General features: G+C 37.0%; 1 protein-coding gene across 1 annotated transcript; it reads left to right on the top strand.

Annotated features, from left to right (window-relative positions):
• Positions 1-11,294: 11,294 nt before the first annotated feature.
• On the top strand, positions 11,295-15,509 carry LOC119817236 (selection and upkeep of intraepithelial T-cells protein 8-like). Its single transcript, XM_038334415.1, has 3 exons — positions 11,295-11,379; positions 14,517-14,864; positions 15,202-15,509. Exons 1-3 carry the CDS (start codon positions 11,295-11,297, stop codon positions 15,507-15,509), a joined length of 741 nt encoding a protein of 246 aa, XP_038190343.1.
• Positions 15,510-17,569: the final 2,060 nt, after the last annotated feature.

Genomic DNA, 17,569 nt, shown 5'->3' with positions numbered 1-17,569 from the left:
GATATTTTTGGTATATGGTGTAGTACAGAGGTTTAACATCATTCCTTTACATGGGGATACCTAGTTTTCCCAGCAACACTCATTAAATATACTATTCTGTTTCCATTGTATATATTTGGTGACTTGTCAACTTATATTTAATACAAATGCATGAGTGTGTTTCTGGGCTCTCTCTTTTGTTTCATTGATCAATATATCTGCTTATATGTCAGCATTACACACAACGTTTTCATTGATGTATCTTTATAATAGACTTTTAGTGCTTAAGATTTAGCCCGGTGGTACAGATGAAGCCTAGGAAATGTAAGACTCCGGGTTCAATCCTTAGTACTGAAAAAAATTATGTAGTTGGAAGTATAATGTTTCCAATTTTGATTTTCATGTACAAGATTTCTTGGCCTACTTAGGAATCTCATGTGGAGCCATAGATACTTCAGAATTTATTTATTAAATTTAAATAATTTTTCTTCAGTATTCCATACATGACTACTTTAATTACATCATTTCCATTCTTTTCTTTCTCACCTCCAAATCCTCTTGTGGCACTCCTATCTCTTAATTTTATGATACCTTTTACTGTTTATTTATGTATATACTGTTTATATATACTGTTTAAATATATATTATATATAATACATAAATATTACATGTTGATTCCATTTAGTGTTGCTCATATGTATATGTGTTTATAGCTAACTATTTGGTATGTGATAACTTATCAGGGGGTTTATTCCTGGAGAAGATTGATTTTCTCTTGCTCAGTAGCCGTCAATTGTTTGTAGTTCTTCATCTAGGCTTAGGGCCTTGTGAGAATTCAGTGAACCATACTCACATGTCAACTGCTGTTTAGTTTGCATTGAGCAGATCCCGCTTAAGAAACCATACTGTTGTGGTTTTGTTGGTGCCTCATCCTCCTAAATGCTGATATCACAGGTGTGCATCACAACACCCAGTCCTAATTGTAGACATTCTATAACATGTAAGGGAATAGTAAGTGTTATTTTAAGAATTGATCATGTAGTAGACAATCTCACCAGTTTTCTAACTTTTTCACCTTCTCTAGTCTCTCTTTCAGACCCTCAGTTTCGGTTATACAACTCCTGGATAACCGAATTGCTATTTGTGATAGCTTTCCTGGTGATATTTTTCATGTTACCAATTATTGGCCTATTATTGAAAGAACTTGTTGCATTTTCATCACGGGTAAGACCAAGAACAACTCGGACAGCCAAAGTGGATGAGGAAAAGTTCATGAGGCCTCAACCCTACACAAAGAAATATTGGCAACTGAGGAAAGCTAGAGGCAGGAAAGGTGATTTCCACAGGGGAAGAAATACCAATTCATTGTCCAGTGACAAAACATTAGCCCTGGAACTATGCATCTAAGTCACTTTTTGATTATTTATTTAGATTATATATGTTCATAATATAACATCTATACAATAAAAACTGTTTTAAAAAGAAGCCATGAATTTGAAAGAGAGCAGGGAGTCTTATATGGGGAGATTTAAATGAAGATTTTAAAAATATTGTAATTAAATTGTGATCTCAAAAATTTTAAAAAAGTCTTTTTTTGTTTTTTTTTCTCATTTTTTATGAAAAATTTCCATCTCCTCCCCTCCTCCTCCCCTTCCCTCCCCTCCCCTCCACCCCTAACCCCACTCCCTTCCTCTCCAGGCCAAAGAGCCATCAGGGTTCCCTACTCTATGTTAAGTCCAAGGTCCTCCCAACCCCCCCAGGTCCAGGAATGTGAGCAACCAAGCTGACAAGACCCACACAGAACCTGTCCACGCCGTAGAATCCAAGCCATCACCATTGTCCTTGGCTTCTCAGTCAGCCTCCACCGTCGGCCACATTCAGAGAGTCCAGTTCGGTCACATGTTCCATCAGTCCCATTCCAACTGGTCTTGGTGATTTCCCTTTAGTTCTGTCCCACCGTCTCAATGGGTGAATGCATCCCTCACGGTCCTAACTTTCTTTCTCATGTTCTCCCTCCTTCTGCTCCTCATCAGGACCTTGGGAGCTCAGTCCGGTGCTCCAATGTGGGGCTCTGTCATTTTCTCCATCCATCGCCAGGTGAAGGTTGTATGGTGATATGCAAGATATTCATGAGTATGGCTATAGGATCTGGCCTTTTCGGGCTCCCTCTCCTCAGCTGCCCAAGGAACTAGCTGGGGGCATCTCCCTGGAAACCCGGGAACCCCTCTAGAGTCAAGTCTCTTGACAACCCTCAGATGGCTCCCTTAATTAAGATATATGCTTCCCTGCTCCCATATCCAGCCTTCCTATATCCCAAGCATCCCATTCCCCCAAGCTCTCCCCATCCTCCCCTTCACGCTTTTCTCTCCCCATCTCCCCTTGCCCCCATCCCACCTCACCCCCAAGTTCCCAATTTTTGCCCAGCAATCTTGTCTACTTCCAATATCCAGGAGGATTACTATATGTTTTTCTTTGGGTTCACCTTCTTATTATCTTCTCAAGGATCCCGAATTATAGGCTCGATGTCCTTTAATTATGGCTAGAAACTGATTATGAGTGAGTACATCCCATGTTCATCTTTTTGGGTCTGGGTTACCTCACTCAGAATAGTGTTTTCTGTTTCCATCCATTTGCATGCAAGATGTCATTGTTTTTTATCTCTGAGTAGTATTCTAATATGTATATATTCCACAGTTTCTTCATCCATTCTTCCACTGAAGGGCATCTAGGTTGTTTCCAGGTTCTGGCTATTACAAATAATGCTGCTATGAACATAGTTGAGCAAATGCTTTTGTAGTATGATTGGGCATCTCTTGGGTAAATTCCCAAGAGTGGAATTACTGGATCCTGTGGTAAGTTGATCCCGAATTTCCTGAGAAACCGCCATAATGCTTTCCAAAGTGGTTGCACAAGTGTACATTCCCACCAACAATGGATGAGAGTACCCCTTACTCCACAACCTCTACAGCAAAGGCTATCATTGGTGTTTTTGATTTTAGCCAATCTGACAGGTGTAAGATGGTATCTCAAAGTTGTTTTGATTTGCGTTTTCCTGATTGCTAAGGAGGTTGAGCATGACCTTAAGTTTCTTTTGGCCATTTGGAATTCTTCTGTTGAGAATTCTCTATTCAGTTCAGAGCCCCATTTTTTAAATGGATTAATTAACATTTTAAAGTCTAGTCTCTTGAGTTCCTTATATATTTTAGAGATCAGACCTATGTCAGTTGCGGGGTTGGTGAAGATCTTTTCCCAGTCAGTAGGCTGCCTTTGTGACTTAGTGACAGTGTCCTTTGCTTTACAGAAGCTGCTCAGCTTCAGGAGGTCCCATTTATTCAATGTTGCCCTTAATGTCTGTGCTGCTGGGGTTATACGTAGGAAACGGTCTCCTGTGCCCATTTGTTGTAGAGTATGTCCCACTTTCTCCTCTATCAAGCTCAGTGTGTTCAGATTAATATTGAGGTCTTTAATCCATTTGGACTTGAGTTTTGTGCATGGTGATAGATATGGATCTACTTTCATTCTTCTACATGTTGACATCCAGTTATGCCAGCACCATTTGTTGAAGATGCCCTCTTTCTTCCATTGTGTACTTTTGGCTCCTTTATCAAAAATCAGGTGTTCATAGGTTTGTGGTTTAAGATCCGGGTCTTCTATTCGATTCCATTGGTCGACTTCTCTGTTTTTATGCCAATACCAAGCTATTTTCAATACTGTAGCTCTGTAATAGAGTTTGAAGTCAGGGATGGTAATGCCTCCAGAAATACCTTTATTTAATAAGGAGGAGGGGAGGAGATGGAAATTTTTAATAAAAAGAAAGAAAACCAAAAAAAGAAAAAGAATTGAAAATAATAAAATGGTTATAACTTGAAATGCTTTTCAGTCAATATATTTTAAAATATAAATCAACAGCAGCAATACTGAAATAAATTTTAATTAAAAATCATGAAGGTGACGTGATGGAGGTGGTCTGGGAGGAGTTGGAGGGGAAATTGTTGATAAGATCAAAACACATTAATACAAGTATGAAATTATCAAAAAATGAATTAAAAGGATAAAGAAATATATTTTCTCAAATCTAACAGTGTGACAAACACAGTTTTTCACAGGAAACAGACTTTGTTACAAATTGCCTACTTTAAAATCATTTCAGATGAACAACTTAAAAATCCTGAAATAACAGTTTACAGTATAGAGCAGCATGCAAGAAACTATAGGAATAAAGGATTTTTAGGAGTAAGGAAGTAGAGCCTTAGAAAAAAAGAGATTTTGGAAGTGATTCAGAGCAAGCTTATGTATAAGATATTTGGGGACCCTTTGTCTGTGACTGTAGGTGGAGCTTTCCTATCCTGGAAGCCACTTCCAAATTACCACACAGAGGCTTAATATTATTCATAAATACTCAGCCAATAGCTCAGACATATTACTAACTAGCTCTTACAATCTAAATTAACCCATTTCTGTTAACATACATTCTGTCATGTGGCTCATGGCTTTACTTGTCCTTCAGCATGTCCTGCTCAATCTACAGCTCCTGGAATCTCCCCAGACTCCACCCTTTTATCCCAATATCCTCAGTTTGATTGTCCTTCCTAACTTCATCCTGTTCAGCTCTTGGAGAGTTGGCTTGTTTATTAAAGCAATCATAGTGACATATATTCACAATAGTGTACAGAAGGCTTATTCCACAGTACATGACAGTAGCATTTATTAATGATTTGTGAGAATTTGGAAATCACAAATTTGCCAATTTTGGCCATTGATTTATACTGAGGCCATACTATTGTAATCAAATGAATAGCTTATAAAATAGTAATTAGTAGTTATTTCATTAGGATTTGAGAGCTTCATCCCTGTTATGTTTAAGTCTTAAAATCTGAATTACCTTTAGTTTCAAAATAGAATATCACAGTTTTTGTATGACTTAGTTTATCCAAATAGCTAAAGTATTTTTTTAAATCAAAGACAAAAAAGCTAAATAAATATTACTGTGAACCTGAAAAGATTTTAGGAATTTATAAACCAGATTATCAAATATACTTTATTTATTAAAAATTCAGCAAGCCCACCTAAATCTGTTGCTGTTTCAGCTATTAACTGCAACCCAACAGTCACTGCTCCACTGCTCAGGCAGTGGCCTGGCTGTTCTGCATCCCACTGGATCTGCAACCTGCCACTGCTGCCAAATGTAGTTTCTAACTAATTCTCTAGTTTTCTATTTACTGATAAAGATTTGGTAGTTAGATGCTGTGATGAAAATTGCTAGCTTAGACAGGCTGAGAAGCAACCAGGTGAAATTTCGTTTTTTGCTGGTTATCCAGCAAGAGAATGTCAAGTCAACTACCCCAAACCAAGAAGGACTTCCACACTCAAAGTCTCTCCCTACTACTTCTTGTGCATCTCTCTATCCATTTTCCAAGCTTCCCCTGACTCTCTATGACTACTTTCCATCAACTAGCTACTGGATACACCTCCTGACCCAAGGTTGATTTTATTTAAATAACACAATCTTGGGTTCACAGAGTTATCATGTCTTGCAACATTTCCCCCTTTTTTTCTCAATTTTTTTTATTAAAGATTTCCATCTCCTCCCCTCCGCCTCCCCCTTCCCTCCCCTCCCTTCCACCCATACCCCTTTTTTTGACTAAAGAGAAAGAAAAGGTTTTAACTTTAACACAGTAAAACTATATACAATAAGAATTATCAAGTAAAAATTACATCCACAATGTCCAGTCCATTTGTATTTGAGAATTTTGAGGAAACTACTCTATTATCTATTCTATCTTGGTGAGCCCAAAGTTTTGTACCTAAATCACTTTCTTTCATAACTTGTATTACAAACCTAAAAGTATCATTTTAGACCTTAAAACATTTTATTAGATAAATAATTTAAACTTTTATGCCTCTCTACCTTTATTAGCTGTAACTCTTTTGTGAGTTTCTGTTTTGAGTTTGGAAACAAAGAAACTGATAAAACTATAACTATCTGGTCTTCAGTGCCATCAGAGACCTGTGGATGTTAAAATAGTACCTGAGAAAACAGGAAGTTTAGACTAGCAACTTGCATTACTACTGAAATGAGAAACATCTGGCTATCTGGACAGTCACCCCAGATTTCTTTGCAATGCTGGGGCACCCATCTTTGGTCTACAGGCTGAAAGAAAGCTTTGGTACTTTTCCAGTAGTTTGTTTATGGGATGTTCTTTGTTAATTCATTATTTGTGGAATCAGAAATTCAATCTTGTTGATATCTCCTCCCAAGCAAATTATTAGTGAAGAAAGTTGTCAGTACATTTGTAGGAGTAATTTGTACTTATCATAGGAGGAGGTACAGATAGTGTCACATAATGGAGAGAGGGAGGAATATATTTGTGGTATAGGTTGATTTCATCTGACACGGATTCATTACATGATTGTCTCCAGCGATGCTGACCCTAGTGCAGTGACAGAATCCATGAACTAAAGATGTATGTGATATGCTGGAACCATGCGACTGTTGCTTGTTTCAGAGCGACATGTGCCTTGGTTAACAGTTGGAAATGGGATTAGAGTTTGCAATTGACTTCAGTAAAGCCTTGGAGTCATCAGTGGCAGAGTTTAAAATTAAGTCTGGTTGTATGAGAGTAGATTTACATGAGCAGTTCAGTGTGAGATTTTCACCATAAGCATCTCTCTTGGTTCCTGGAACTGGGAGCTTCCCATAAATATTATTGGTGTTTGAGACATAGAGAAAGCACAGATTCTTTACTATGAAGCCAGTAGTGGGGAAACTAAGTCAAACTCCAATCAACTCAAACCCCCATTCACTGCATGCTCTTCTGTGGTTAATACTACTGTATAAGCACCCTTCATAATAGTGATGCCTTATGAATAAAAATGAATATTTTCAATAGTTTCAACAGTTGGTCATTTCAGGTAATTAGTGAATAATTTTCTCAGTTGAACACTCAGATGGTCCACTGGGGCTTCTCATGATACTTTATAATTTGTGTACTATAAAATATGCATGATTTGATTTATTTTTAGATGTGCACAGTATGTAACTATCTTTCATTCAGGATCATTAACTTTCCATCAACTCCATAAGCTTGTTTTTCCACCTATTTTGCCAAATCACAGTGGAAAGTGCCAAATATATCACCTTTAACTTAAGAAGGCTGTAGTAACAAGGGTCTTCAGCATTACAGAACTGAAGTTCTATGGTACCATTCAGTCGACCTACACAGACTCACAGAGATTTTGAGATAGTAATATCTATTGAGGAATTCATCCATGTGGTGGAAGAGGGTTGGTAAGTGTTAGTTATGGACTCAGGATGAGCTATGATGCCACTGAGAACTATAAGCTCTAGACTCCAAGATAATCCTCCACTACAGTGTGTGTAGATTAAGCAGTGCACTGGGTGTCACAGTATATGCTCCGGTGAGCGCTCAGAGTTCCCTACAGAACTGATGTTGTGGGGTAAGCCTTTTGTTCACTGTGAAGATGTGTCTCTGTTTAACCTCATCTGCCAAGGCACCTTATGATTGCTTTAATAAAGAGCTAAAGACTCAATAGCTAGAAAGGAAAAGTTAGGCGGGGCTTCTGGACAGAGATTAAAAACTCTGGGAAGGAATCAGAAAGGCTGAATGGAAATTGTTAAATAACTTTAAAAATTTGTGCGGATGAAAGAAGAGACATTGTATGTCTTTGTGAAACTCATTATTCTGGTCTAAGAGAAACTTAGTTTGTTAAATTACAAGTGGTGTGTGTGGCAGAAGAAAGAGCTCTTATGTGGTCCCTTTTTTGCTGTTCTGATAAAATCTTGAGGGAGTGAAAAAATAATTCTCTTTTTGTATTTAAGATATAGAAGATTATCAAAAAATAAAGATTGCATGTTTTGTCTTCCATAATTTTCTGTCTACATTTTGTGATCTTAGTGGTGTATAGCCTCTAATACAAGGTAATTACTAAAATTTTCCTATGGATAGCTTAGAGGTGATGCTGCACAAATCTTGATCAGGTTCTTCTTATTCTAACATTTCCTAATTTATTTCATAAGAAAAATCTGACAATTGTTTTCCAAGTGCTTCTCCTATCCTGAGCCCTTCACATGACTAAATTTAGTAGAGATTTCAGGAAAAGAATATAACTGAATTTAAAAATTTTCATAGAATTTAATTTAATTCAATGAATTTAAAAATATTCATAGAAGCTATGTGGAAAAAGCAAAGTGATTTATAATGGTAATTTCCAGAGCACATTCCTGTTGATGCAAGCAAGAAATCCCCTTTGTATTTCCAGCATTAGCTTGTTTTTAGGGGATATTTGGGTGAAACTGTATAAAGAAACACACCTTGCCTCAGATAGCATCATGAGCCAAGCCGGTCATGTTGGAACAGGCCTGCTGAAAACAGCAGAGCCCCGGAGCAGCACAGGGTGTGCTGCTAGAGAGAGTAAGCTCATGGGCTTCTTTGCTGGGCAAAGCAGTAGTCTGCCTGCTTTCTCTGAAGGGATACTGATTTGATATGGACAAGAGGAAACGCCATCCTGAAGGAAACTAGCTGAGGCTCCGAGGGAACACCAACCCTGGTAGAGCGGAGGTGTGTTAGTGACTAATGCTGAAGAAACTTTGCTAAGCAACCCGAAGGCACTGAGAATACTTGAAGGGTCGGGAAAGAAATTCTCTACAGAATCCGGAGCTAAAGTAAGTGATTTGGGTGTGGACAATGGTTCGAGACAAGGGTGTTTCCTACCTCAGTAAGTCTAACCTTAGAATTTCACTACTTTACCTTTTTTTCCATTGGGACTTAGAAATCTGAAAGGCAATGAAGTCTAAAAAGAGAGGTTATACTTTCATATCTCATTCTGCTGATAGGATCATTTGTGCCCTGAGATTCAGGAACAATACCATTTCCACAGTTTCCTTCCTCCTTCCTTAAAAAAATAAATAAATAAAAACTAGTTCTCTGAGAGTTTTTACACCGAGATCATACATATGCCCTTCCCCCAGTTACTCCAGGATCCAATGCATTTCTGTCACAATCCAACTTTGTGTCTTTTCCCATCCCCCTAAAAGCCCACCATGTACAGTTTGTGCTGCCTTCTTCCAAAGTATCTTGGATCAGCTGTGTAGGTATCATATCCTGCAAGGGCTCCCAACAGTTGTAAATTTCCAGCAGAACCTATAGAAAACACTGTATTGTGACAGTTTATAGACTTGACAGTCACCAATGTAGGTGTCCCCAGTTTCCAAGATTCTACTCCTGAGATTTAAGTTATAAAACTAAATAGCCACTAAAAGATCACAACCAATATTTTATGTTTATCTTAAAAGTGTTTTTGTGAAGAGATTTGTTGAGCTATAGCTGATCTGCAACAAACTCTGTCTGATATTTAAAAAAATAATTTGTAAAGTTTTAAATGTATATACAGTCATGAAATTGTCACTGCATTTCATATACCATGTGTATATTGGTGAGTCCCAAAACTATCTCTGTGAACTTTTGGTGTCATTCTCTCGTCTCCCTTTCTCTTTTCCTAGAGACTTACTAATTTACTTTTACTTTTATTTGCATTTTAGAATCATATATTTGTGATTGTAACATGTGAACTATCTTTTTCTGACTCCTTTAATTCAACAAATCCTCTAGAAATCAATATCTGACATTTATAAAATTGGATCATTACCTTTTATTGATGCATATATTATTGGGCTAGTTATAACTTGTTTTTCCATTCTACCATCAGGCTTTTATATACTTTTATTGCTAGATACAAGTCTTTTTGTACTTTTATTTCTCTTGTAGTTTGCTTTGAAGAATAGTATATTTAACAAATTCAATTGGCGTGTTAATTGTTCTGAAACAGTGGGTGGTATGGGAGGGAAATATCAGAAACATACCTGTCATTTAGTGATTAAATCTCTATATGTCTCTTTGTTGACTGTAACCCACTTTTCCAGGTAGTAAGCCAAATAATCACCTACCCACATTGTATGGGAAAATCATATGCTAGAACAGTGTTAAATAAAATCGCTTATGCTATTTATGAGATATCTAAAAAGCATACCATAATCTTTAAGTATTTTCATATTGGTTGAATCAAGGCATCATACAGAAGGCTCATGTACGAAAGTATCAAGAAGAGAAGAAAACCCTTGGGACAATGTTCTTAGTGACATTCCAGCTTTATCTATCTAGCCCATAAGACCCAGCTCATTTTATATTATTTTGTGTTTATCTTTTTATTAGTTGTATTCACTCTTTTACAGAGGAAAAATGTTTTAAATTTTCAAAATTTCAGTTGATCGCCTTTTAAAAATTTGTGAAGAGATTTGTTGAGCTATAGCTGATCTGCAACAAACTCTGTCTGATATTTAAAAAAATAATTTGTAAAGTTTTAAATGTATATACAGTCATGAATCCATTCAGAAAGTTGTTAGTTACTCCCACAATGTTCCTGCCACTATTCTACCAATGGGCATGTCTTGCCAGGCCAGTCGTTGTATCATGTAGAGTTCATGGCTAGGTATGATTGATGTATTTTTTTATCATAGGCTTAAAAATGTCATTGATGTGTAATTCATCCAGATCTTTTCTTTTGTAAGGTTATGTTTTTGTTTTCAGTTATCAACAACATAGTCACAAACATATTCATATTTTAAAGTTCAAATTATCATTAAAGATTACTAATTAAGCTGGGCAGTGGTGGCACACACCTTTAATCCCAGCACTCAGGAGGCAGAGGCAGGCGGATCTCTGTGGGTTCGAGGCCAGCCTGGTCTGTAAGAGCTAGTTCCAGGACAGGCTCCAAAGCTACAGAGAAATCCTGTCTCGAAAAAAATGCTAATTAACAGGTTTAAACACTGTTCCACTGATTAGAAATAATATATATAATTGTTAACAAATGACATTAGTTTGCTCACACTTTGATTTCAATTTATTTTTTCAATACATGGATTAAAGTTATTTTTCTTAGATTTTTCTTCACATTAATGCATGCATCCCTTTAGACTGCCTGTTTTTGTTTCATAGATGTATTAATTTACTTTAAGTATTTTTCTTCCACTGTTTGTTAAATACACTGTTTGTTAAATACTTAGAAAATTTGGTCAAAAGGTTAAAGTACCCACAGAGTGTAAACTAGAAGGGTAATGAGTTCTTGTCTGATCAGAAACATGTGTGATAACAATCTCTTTTTTCCAACACTGTGAAATTTATTCTTAATGGAACTTTAAGGTTGTCTCTTTTTAAAATTATGAATAAATTGTGTGTATCTAGACAATCTATACTTCATATCTCATTGTTTATTACCTTGTTCTATTGACGTTTTCAGATATGATGAAGCCCACAGACTCCTGTCTTACTGGATATCATGTGTGCTTCACTTTCCTGCAAGTGGTAGCGTTAGCATCGACTTCTCGTAAGAATACTTACTTTTATAATCCATTTCAGTTATGAAAATGATGCAAGATAGACTTCTAGTGTCCAGTTTGTTATTGAAAGAGATGAACAAAATCACTTCTTTGCAATATCAAGTAGAATAGTCAAAAAGGGATCAACAACTCTTCTTAGATTAAAAAAGGAGTGAGATTACAGGGTCTACCAACTGTCCCTAAGCTAGAGAGTCAGAAAGAAGCATAAATCTACCAGGTCATGAATGTCTTAGAGGAGAAGAAAGATCTGAGGAAATAAGCGGTAAACAAGGAAAATATGAGCTGGAATCACCGAGTTACTAAAGCCTCAATGTAGAATGATTTGAACCAGAAACACCCCATCATTGGTAGGTACTGGTCGTTACCTTTTACTTCCCTCTTTCTACCAGGTTCTAGTGGTTAGAAGAGAATGATGGGAAAAGTAACCATTCTGTAAATAGGTTCCCCTTAATTAGTTCTGCATTCAGGATGAACTCTTTTCCCACAGCATTACCTGTTGAGTTTCATGGCCTGACTGAACTGACCTGGGAGAAGGAAGGGTAATACTGAACTCAAGTCACCTCTTTCTGTCCTGTCTTTCTTAGAAGACAGAGACCTTGAGAAGCTTCAGGAAGGGTCAAAACCCAAAGACACAGGTTCACTTAGGGGAAAATTCAAATCATGAAACTGCAGAAAGTTTCCTCTCTCTCCCCAACACACATCACACATTCGTATTACATCATTAAAACATACCATCTAGGTACATTGATCGTAGTATATCTGTCTTCTAATAAAACTTTCCAGGACACACTGAGAATCAAAACCATAGTACATAATGACAGAGCAAGTGAAACCACACAGATTGTCTGAAATTGTCAGGCTAGAGATGTAATACAACTATGACTAATATTGTAAATGATCTAATGGCAAAAACAGATAATAAGAACAAAATAATACTATAAGCAAACCTAGAAATTTTTAGAAAGTAATGAAAAGAAATCTTATATATAAAAAGCACCATTGCAGAAATAAAGAATTTCCTCTTTTATGGGTTCATGAATAGACTAAAAGGTCAAAAATTGGCAAAGAACATCTGACCTTGAATATTCATCATAGAAATGTGTAAACAGAAGAAAGACTAAAATTATTGCAGAGAAAAATCTAAGAATTCTGAGACAACTCTCAAAGGGATAATACAAGGAGAAGAAAGGCAAACAGGAAGAGAAGGAGAAGTACGCACAGTGCAGCCATGACTAAAACTCCCCACAGATCCAGGAATCTCGGAGACCACTACACAGGGTAAGAGACAAAGCAAGCAGAAAAACAAAACAAAACACGCACCCCTGCATATAGTATTAAAAGTATAATGAAAATGTAAGAAAAGCTGGGTAGTGATGGTACACGCCTTTAATCCCAGTACTGGAAAGGCAGAGGCGGGTGGATCTCTATGAGTTCAAGGCCAGCCTGAGCTAGTTCCAGGACAGTTAGAACTGTTACACAGAGAAACACTGTCTCAGAAAACCAAAAATAAATAAATAAATAAATAAATAAATAAAAATGGAAGAAAATATTTAAAGTATTAGCAGTCATGGGAAAGAATCTGTCTGCTCCACGTCCAAAAAAGATAAAATTACCTCCAATTTTATAGAAACCATACAAACAAGGAATAGATGAAGCAAATTATTTAATGCATAGATGGGGGAACCCACACTAAGAATTATATATCACAATACTTTAATTATCTTGCAAATATAGAGGATATAAAGACATTATCTTAACCAAACAAAAGCAGAAGAGTCTTTGTGAATAGTAACTCTATCTTGAAAAATACACTCAAGCTTTGTTGGAGAGAAGGAAAATGGCAAATGCAGAGAATCAAAACTACATAAACAGTAGGGAATGAAAAAGAAATAGTGAAATAAGCCTATTTTATTAATTGATCTAATAGAGGATGCTATTTTCAAAATGGTAAAAGTAATGTTTTGTCAACTATGAATTCTGTAGCAAAGGAAAGAATCGCAGATGGAAGGAAAGAGATTCCAGTTTGCCCCGTACCCACGGCTGCTTTTTGAATGCCCTCTTTCAAAATAAAGTCAAAATGACGAAAAGCTTGAAAACAATCTGGATGCCACCTCAGTTAGGCAGCGGTAAGGTTTTAACTCTAGGAGAGCTACAAAAATAACTGACCCCTTCTTTGCCTACACCTACGTGACCAGAGGCGATAATCAATGATCAGAGCATAGCTCTCCAATAATTAGAAAATGGACTTGTTTTTGCCTATCCTAATTCTCACAAGTTACCAAGACTGCCCTAGAGATCATGACAGACTTCTTACAAATAAACTAAGGGTTGTGGGGGTTAGGTAGTACTGTCAACTATAAATAATAATTATGCAAACCTTCAAATGAAGTTGTAGGCAATTACAAATTGGTTTTGAAGTTTTTCCTCAAATGATACACATAGGCTGTTAAACGGTGAGATTCAATAGTTGAAAAGTGACGAGACTTTAGCTGCTCTGCCTTCATCATTGTATGGGTGTTTTGCTGGATTCATGATACTATGGCATTCTTGGAGGAGAGTGAAGTAGGAAGTGGTGTGTAGTTGGAGGAACTAGATGAGTGGGAGACGATTCTGGAAGGACTTTATCCTTGTCCCTTGGACTCTCAGTGCTTCTTGGCAACAAGAAACTGAGCTTCACATTCTCAGGTGGACATTTTGTCTCAGTGGGGCTGAGAAACATTGTAAAAAACCTACCATGAAGTGAAGCCTCTGCTACCAGGAATCAAAACAATATTTTCTCATTAAAATTATTTTCTTAGGTATTTTGTCATAGATACTGTCACAGAAACTGACAATCAGCCTTCTGTAGGTTTCAACACAGTTATACCAGACACAGTTTCTTCCATACAATTTTTAAGTAGCAAGACAGATCACTGGGGATTCCTACTTCACTAGAATCTATTTTAAAGAATGAGCTAGGATTAGTATTCAAAAATATTGAAAGATAAAAAGCAATATAATCAGACTTGACTATTTAGATCAGCTGAGCCTTGTGGGCAGGATTTGATATGTTCTTCTAAGAAGTGTATGGCAACAAAGTCTTGTTAATTTCAGATTTATTTTGATTTTCAATTTTTTCCCACAGAGAATCTGATGGTGACTACTCCCACTGGACATTTGGTGGCTAGGGTAGGAGGCCAGGCCGAGCTCAGCTGCCAGGTGTCCCCACCACGCAGTGTAGAGTCTATGGAGGTGCGCTGGCTCAGGAGTGACAATTACAAACTTGTTTATCAGTACAGAGGTGGTCATGGGGTAAATGAAGAAGCTGCCCCTGAATATGTGAATCGTACAGTGTTTGTGAAAGAGGCCATTGGGAAGGGCAAAGTGGCGCTCAGAATTCATAATATCCGCATTTCTGATGATGGACCTTACCAGTGTTTATTTAATGATAGTGGCTTCAGTGATGTGATCAGCATGAACCTCAGTGTGGCAGGTAAGTTGTTTGTGGAATATAGTATACCACTGTCCTTGTGCCCAATAAACTGAAATACATGGAAATTGTCTTGGTGGTTTGTTAAGGCTTTTTCATATTTAAAGTTTTTAAAATAGCCAAGTAATAAGTAAAAGTCACACATCTATCTTAAAAATACACTATGCAGAAAATAGACATCGCATAGTAGCAAATTAGCCTAAGTTGAAAAAAACGTATGGAAGTCAATTCATTTGTGTTATTAGACTGCAGAACATATTATTGAGGCTCCTTTTCCCTAACCTGTCAGTCCAGTTTCAGTATAATCACTATGCTTTTATCTTTTTGTCCTTTCCACCAGCATTTGGATTGAAGACACAAATCCATGTTCAGAGTCCTGCTAATGATGGACCCACTGTGGGTTGCTTTACAGAGGGGTGGTTCCCACAGCCCCGAATGGAGTGGAGAGACAGTCAAGGGGAAGTAGTCCCATACTCTTCCATCTCATACTCCCAGGATGAAGACAGATTTTTCCACATGAAGATGACTCTTCTTCTCAGAAATCAGTCACAGAAAAGTATCACATGTTGTGTTCTAAACCCTCTAACGGGTGAAGAGAAGCAAACAAATCTCATCCTACCAAGTAAGTACTCAGTCATGAGAGGTTAATTGTCAACTTGACAGTACAAAGAATAAACCAGTGAATTAATCTTCATTAAAAGACTTACTGCCTTGCAGAGCATCCTTTGATTGTACTTCTTTATCATTGATACTGGATTTGGTATGACAAATGACAAGTGTAGTATATTGAAAGAAAGTCAAAGAATGGAAATTTATAATTATACATATATTAGAACTCTAGAGACATTATCTCAATAAATTATTTATGTGTAAGTTTAACAAAATGCTAATTCAGTAACATAAAAATGGTATTGATCATTTTGAACTATTTTCTCATCTTAGAAAAAATAACCATACTCTATGGGTTTTTATAAATTCTAAGTCATTAGGACACATTGATTATTGTCACATAGATTTTCTCTGTAGTTGCCTCAAAATCAGGTTTACCAGATACAAAAACTGGGAAAGGTAGGAAAAAAGGAAGTGAGAGAGGGATGGAGAGAGATAGGAAGGAGGAATCAAAGAGAAAGGAATGGAATGAAGAAAAGGAGGAAGAAGGGAGAGAGAAGTGGGAGAGAGAAGGAAGGAATAGAGGGAGGAAAGAAAAGAGACGGGGAGAGAGGAAGATAAGGAGGAAGGGTGGGATGGAGAGAGATGGAGTGGGAGGGAGACAGGGAGAGAGAGAAGGAGGAATGGAGAGAGATGGAGCAGGAGGAAGATAGGAAGGGAGGAGATAAGGTTAGGAAGAGTTGCCGGACGTGAACCTGCTCTCCTGACAGCAGCTTCTTGGTCTCGTGTGGCTCTTTAATATGTGTATCTTAAAAATGTTCTCTTCTTCTTTTTCACAGATGCCTTGTTTGAGAATAACATGAAGAAATTAATTTGCATTTTCCTTTCAATATCAATTCTTTTAACTTTACTTTATGTTTTAGTTTTTTTCTTCATGAAATCAGGTAACTGATCCAAAAAGGATAGAGTCATTAAGGCATTTTCCACCTAATTTTATTCCTAAGTAACAAGTAGAATTCAGTTAAAATTAAATGATATTCATTTCCTGCTTTTATGCACAGCTTACTTCTTACTTTACAGCTGTTGAATTTACATCTCTCGGCTCTGAGAATGCTAATGCAGTTTTAGTTCTAGGGATGAAGATCACTATGAATAATATCCTGTGCTTTTTCAGACCCACCGTTAATGTCTATATCCCTTAAACACAACACACTGAAGCACTAAAAGAAGTACTAATTGAAACACTGAAAGTAAAGAGGTCTTCTTTTTTAAGAAATGTTATTTCCATCACAGTAAAGTCACCTTCTGCCACCTCAATCTTCTGAGTAATTTATGTATGTGAGCCTTATTCTAGGGTAGATTTAATGTGATTACAAATTCCATAATACAGTTTTGTGAAGGCAGTGTGTGTGTATGTTATATGTGTGTATGTGCGTGCATATGATGTGTGTGCATATGTTATATGTGTGTATATATGGTGTGTGTGTGTGTGTGTGTGTGTGTGTGTTCACATGGTGTACGCACATCTTTGTGTTCAGGTGCTTGGACCTGTGCTTCTGCTCTCAAAGACCAGAGATGAACCTTGGGTTCCCTACTCTATCCCTTTCAATTTTATTCTTTTAAAAGAAGGTCTCTCACTGAACCTACAACTAGGCTGACAGCATGAAAACCCAAATGGTCCACCTTTTCTGCCAACCATAGCACTGAATTTATAGGTGCATATGCAGACACACCCAGCTTTGTTATTTTTTTTAATGTGGGTGATAAGCTGGAACTCAGATCTTCATAATTTCACAGCAAATACTTGCCCTCTGAGCCATTTCTCCAACACCTCAAATTATTTTTAATGTTCTACTTTTTAAGCCTTAGTTTTGAATAAATTAATATGGAAAAAGAGGTACTTATATAAATCAATAACTGCTTTACAACAAAATTCTTCTCTCTCATTTTATAGAAACTAAATGTATGCACCATACTCTGTAATGACACAGGGATCCAGTAGCTAAAAGAACAATACTTATTTATAAGAACAACCTTTGGGGCTGGAGAGATAGCACAGCAATTAAGAGCACTGGCAGGTCTTCCAAGGACTTGGGTTC

This window comes from Arvicola amphibius, chromosome 6 (genome assembly GCF_903992535.2).
Source record: "Arvicola amphibius chromosome 6, mArvAmp1.2, whole genome shotgun sequence".
Lineage (NCBI taxonomy): Eukaryota > Metazoa > Chordata > Mammalia > Rodentia > Cricetidae > Arvicola > Arvicola amphibius.
Note: the sequence above shows the minus strand (reverse complement) of the source record. Positions and strands in the feature narration are given on the sequence as shown.

What these genes read in the sequence shown, in the direction of transcription:
- LOC119817236 (XM_038334415.1), top strand. Translation starts at nt 11,295, where the DNA reads ATGATGAAGCCCACAGACTCCTGTCTTACTGGATATCATGTGTGCTTC. An exon ending in AGCGTTAGCATCGACTTCTC is followed by an intron (nt 11,380 to 14,516) that starts GTAAGAATACTT and finishes TTTTTCCCACAG; the next exon opens with AGAATCTGATGGTGACTACT. An exon ending in CATGAACCTCAGTGTGGCAG is followed by an intron (nt 14,865 to 15,201) that starts GTAAGTTGTTTG and finishes CCTTTCCACCAG; the next exon opens with CATTTGGATTGAAGACACAA.